Source organism: Colobus angolensis, unplaced genomic scaffold, assembly GCF_000951035.1.
Source record: "Colobus angolensis palliatus isolate OR3802 unplaced genomic scaffold, Cang.pa_1.0 Scaffold33, whole genome shotgun sequence".
Taxonomy (NCBI): domain Eukaryota; kingdom Metazoa; phylum Chordata; class Mammalia; order Primates; family Cercopithecidae; genus Colobus; species Colobus angolensis.
The window spans coordinates 9,284,630-9,289,612 of NW_012116599.1; the positions used below are offsets into that span (position 1 = coordinate 9,284,630).

Sequence of the window (4,983 nt, forward strand, 5' to 3'; positions counted from 1 at the left end):
ACAGGCATGAGCCACTGCGCCTGGCCGGTTATTATTTAACCTATAATCTCTCTCTCTTTTAAAGCTGATGAAGAAACTGGAGATGAAGTTTTTCAGAGGCTCCATCTAAAGTCCCACAGCAAGTTAGTGGAAAGGTCAGTTCAAGGGGTAGGTGGCCATTCTGACTTAAATCCAATGCCCTTTCCACTCAATGTCAGGAATTAAACCAAAACAAACTTGTCAAACGTTGGTAATAAGGATCTATATAGTTGTAATTTAAAATACAATTTGTGTTCAATATAAAATTACTTTTCCTGAATTTAGCAAATATAGTCAAGCATCACAAAATAATATATACATGATTTTTTTTTTTTTGAGACGAAGCCTCACTCTGTTGCCCAAACTGGAGTGTAGTGGCGCAACAGTGGCTCACTGGAACCTCCACCTCCCGGGTTCAAGCGATTCTCCTGCCTCCGCCTCCTCAGTAGCTGGGACTACAGGTGTGCACTAGCACACCTGGCTAATTTTTGTATTTTTAGTAGAGATGGGGTTTCACTATGTTGGCCAGGCTGGTCTTGAACTCCTGACCTCGTGATCTGCCCGCCTAGGCCACCTAAAGTACTGGGATTACAGGCATGAGCCACTGTATCCAGCCATATATATATTTAGTGTGTTTTAAAAATCTATTTATGTGAAACCTATGCCAAAGAGTTATATATTACCTCACTAGATGGGAATCAAATGAGAATTTCCCAAGAGGATAAAATGTTATTGAGAATTAAAGGTAATGTTGAAGAATCACAATTAGCCACTATTAAGGATTTTTAACTTTTTTTTTTTGAGATGGAGTCTCACTCTGTCGCCCAGGTTGGAGTGCAGTGGTATGATCTTCACTCACTGCAAGCTCCGCCTCCTGGGTTCACACCATTCTCCTGCCTCAGCCTCCCGAGTAGCTGGGACTACAGGCGCCTGCCACCACACCCGGCTCAGGATGGTCTTGATCTCCTGACCTCGTAATCCACCCACCTCGGCCTCCCAAAGTGCTGGGATTACAGGCATCAGCCACTGCGCCCAGCCGGGTTTTTAATTTTTAATGTAAAATGTTCTAAATCCTGTGAAGTTCTTAGAACCCAACTTGTCTACATATATATATGTATTTTTAAGAGAAAGGGTCTCACTCTGTCGCCCAGGCTGTAGTGCAGTGGTGCAACCTTGACTCACTGTAACTTTGAACTCCAGGGCTCAAGTGCCCTCCCACCTCAGCCTCCCAAGTGGCTGGAACTACAGGCTCGTGTCACCACACCCAGCTAATTTTTGCATTTTTTGGTAGAGATAAGGCCCCACTTTGTTGCCCAGGCTGGTCTTGAACTTCTGGCCTCTAGTAATCCTCCTGCCTCTGCCTCCCAAAGTGCTGGGAGGATTACAGGTGTGAGCCACTGCACCTCGCCCATAAGTCAGTAATTTGAAAGGTGTCACCAAACATAAAAGTATGCACTGCACATGCCTGGAGTCAATTCTGTCAAGCTAGCTGCCTTGATGGAAATGCAAAAACGCAATTTAGTAAGAACACAAATGATCTCTCTTTTCACTAATTTTTTAAACTAGGAAAATGTGGTGTAATTAGATAGCATTCAAGCCTGAGGAGAAATAATTCAAGGTTATATAAGACAAGAAATATCTGATATGTGCACTCAAGAGCAAAGAGCTCGAGTAAAGCAGCCTTCATGCACTGGTCCTGGGGATGCGGAAGGTCTCAAGCCATAGCGTGTGCAGCCAGAAGCAAGGTACAATCAGGCAAAGTCCTCTGTCTTCACAACTGGCCTACCCCGCAAAGACGCACAATTACATACTCTTAGATACTCCTCTAAATTGTGGATGGTGACTGGTATATCCTTCCCTCCTTTCTTCAGTTCGATATTGGGAAACCCTGGCAGAGTGAAATCCAGTCCTAGATCTTCAACTGAGCAGCCATTCATAGTCAGGGTTTCTAATGCATACTGTAGACTCTCTTTGGTCTAAAAAACACAAATGGGGGAGAAATGGTATCAAGCAAAGTTAACTCCCAGTTTTTCGTTTAAAAAAATAAAAGATATCCTAATAAAGCTGATGGTTTCCTTTAACTCTTAGCTTCTTTATTCTTCTCCTGGTCATAATCTACATATGAACGAGTCACTGAGATCACAAAGGAAGTAAGTATAAGAAAAGAGGGCTGAAGTGCTTCTTCATTATGGGATGCTGCTGCTCAATTTAAGCACATGCAAATCAAATTTCACAGTAAGTGCATAATAGGTTGCCTTTTAGTTAATTTTAAGAATGTGGACCCTAGAACTAGACAAACTTTTTCATTAATTCTAGGCTAATCTTCAATCCAATACTGTGTAAGTATACAGCAAATACTGATAATACAGTTGGGAAATTGTAAATATAAAAAACGTACTATCTAGTGATAATGATTAACTTTCTCCCCCTGCAAAGCTCGAATCTACAGAATGAAGCCTGTAGGCTTCATTCAACTACTTCAGGCCTCTGATGCATAACAAGTTTGTATCCATGCAGCAACACTGAGATTTAAAAAAAAAAAAAAAAAAAAAAAAAGTTCCAAGAAATCCCTAAGAAAAAGGCAAGCAATACTTTATAAGACCAATGTTAAAAAATCTTTATTACTCACTTTTTAAAAATGTGTAAGATTATAAAAGGCCTATGTAAATTTTTTTAAACTTAAGGATCAAAAACCAACATACCAAAATGCAAATTCCATCTAAAAATGAAGACATCAAGTTAGGACAAAGAAGACAAATGGCTTTCCAAACTGGAAATGCCTCCGTGTACGAAATTCCTATAGCTAACAATTACGGTACAGAAAATTAGTCATTTAAACTAGAAATGGTTAGAATGTTCGGATTAATTAATTAGTCATGTTTTCAAGAGCAAACTAAATGCTGTTTAGGATTCTAAATAATTCAGAATACCAAGGAGGCAGCAGATGATTGAAAGTAAACGGTCACAAAATTATGTCCATTTTTACTTCTCTGCAAAAACCCACTTTTAAGCCTCTCTCCATTTTAGGTGCCATTTGAAGTCCTCCAAAGGGAGGCATTTTATTTTACATTTGAGGTATTCTTCAGCAGAAAGATTTAAAAAAAAAAAAAAGTTCTCCATTTTCATGTTCCCCCACTGGTAAGTTCTCAAAACTATCCTCATACTCCCTGTCACAGATTAAGGTAATTACTATTACACTATTGGAAAGTCTTCTCTCATAGCTACCAAGGAAACTGGTAAATTTATTTGTAAAGATGTGCATTATAAAGTGTTGTTATTAGATAGGAATCTAGAATTTACAATGTCCTAGAGATGTTTAAAGGGAATTTACATTAGTTTCTCTAGATTTTACACAGTTAAGTCGAGAAACTAATGTAAATTCCCTTTAAATATCTCTAGGACATTATAAATTCTAGCACATTTTCCGTATCTCTTTAGAGAATTTAAGCTACCAAGTAGAATCTGAGCCAGGACAACTTGCCCCATCTCTATACTTTATTAAAGAAACAGGATGTGGTTTTTCAGAATGTCACCATTTCTCATGCTCTTGTTCACAGTTGGTTATTATGTCAATTTCTGGAGTATGGATTCTGTGCCATTCATTTTATATTTTTAAACTGACAACCTCAGGAATAATAAAGGATAGAACAAATCTCAAAAACAAACAAACAAACAAAAACTACTGACACGAGAACTGTGGCGGCGTACTGCATTTGAGACAAGCATATATAATAGAGCTTGCACGGTGTGGAAGCATGCAGACAGCCTGGGTTTGAGTTCCTGCTCTGTGTTCTTTCTCTAGGTGAGTCAGTGACCTTAGGCAGGTTGCTCAACCTGTCTGCCCCGGTTTGCTCACCAGTAAAAGAGATAATACCCCAATCTCACATGGTAGTTGTTGGGATTAAATAAATTAACATATACATGGTACCTGAAACAGAGTCTCCTGTTTTACTTGCTTTTTTGTTCTTCCTTTTTTTGTTTTGCCATTATTTACCTAAGAGATAATTCTAAACAACACTGTAATAGTTTAAAACTTACCAAGTTGTTAAGTGAAAACCAAAATGGTTCTAAAAATTCTAAAATGACAAATTTTGTACAGAAAAGGTGGACTTAGCCTCTCTGAATACAATTTCTCTGAATAGACTGACTTTTCGAAACAGCACCACATAATTACAAATTAATACGGGGGATAAAGAGAATCTCCTTACAAATCTTCTAATAAAAAGGCACTCTAAAATCTTATCCCTCTATTGTAAGATCCTCTCCACCTCATCAGGAGAGGTGACACTCTCCCTCACTACAGGATCTCAACGTGCTATTCTTATTTAGTTTATAAAATGAGGGTTGATATAATATTGGTCCAAGTTACCAGTCCAAACAGAAGCTTTCTGGGTCTGTGCCACAAAAAAAATAGAACCTTGTTTTCTTCTAATACCAGATACAAAACCATTATTAATCTCAGATTGAGTTAAGTAATTTATCTATTGTTAATTATATACATTAAAATTACACAGTAAAATGATATGAAGTTCAAGGTTATCTATGAGATGTCACAGAGAAACCTCAACGTGTATTACCAAGGAATAGCTGTTGGCACTCACAGTGACCTTCACAAAATACCTTCCTGACATCTCTGGAGACAACACTGTCCCTAAGTTAAGGCGCTTTCTTGAAAATAGATCTGCTCTGAGAACAGCTTTACTGATTCAGATGCTTACTGAAAGATGATACAGTACCTGCCCAGATACAGCAGAGTTCTTATTTACGGTCTGATTTACAATTGTATTTTATTTGCTAATCAAGATGTTTATAACCTGCGGTGAGTATAGGTCATGTGACCCACTGTGAACTCATATGTCTTCGTTAGTATAACACAAGAATTAAAATCTCCTAAAATAAAACATTACTATAACAACTGAGTCAAATACAAACCATTTAACAAAAGCCTCATTTTTCTAAAATAAA

At 38.0% G+C, this 4,983-nt stretch overlaps 1 protein-coding gene across 5 annotated transcripts in view; it reads right to left on the reverse strand.

Annotated features, from left to right (window-relative positions):
• The window catches only part of TRIP12 (thyroid hormone receptor interactor 12), a 113,034-nt gene that overhangs the window by 8,470 nt on the left and 99,581 nt on the right, over positions 1–4,983 (reverse strand). For all 5 annotated transcript variants that reach the window (XM_011951965.1, XM_011951968.1, XM_011951966.1 and 2 more), the window contains one exon: positions 1,830–1,994. In XM_011951965.1, coding sequence (XP_011807355.1) covers positions 1,830–1,994 — 165 coding nt within the window. The remainder of the gene's footprint in view (positions 1–1,829; positions 1,995–4,983) is intronic.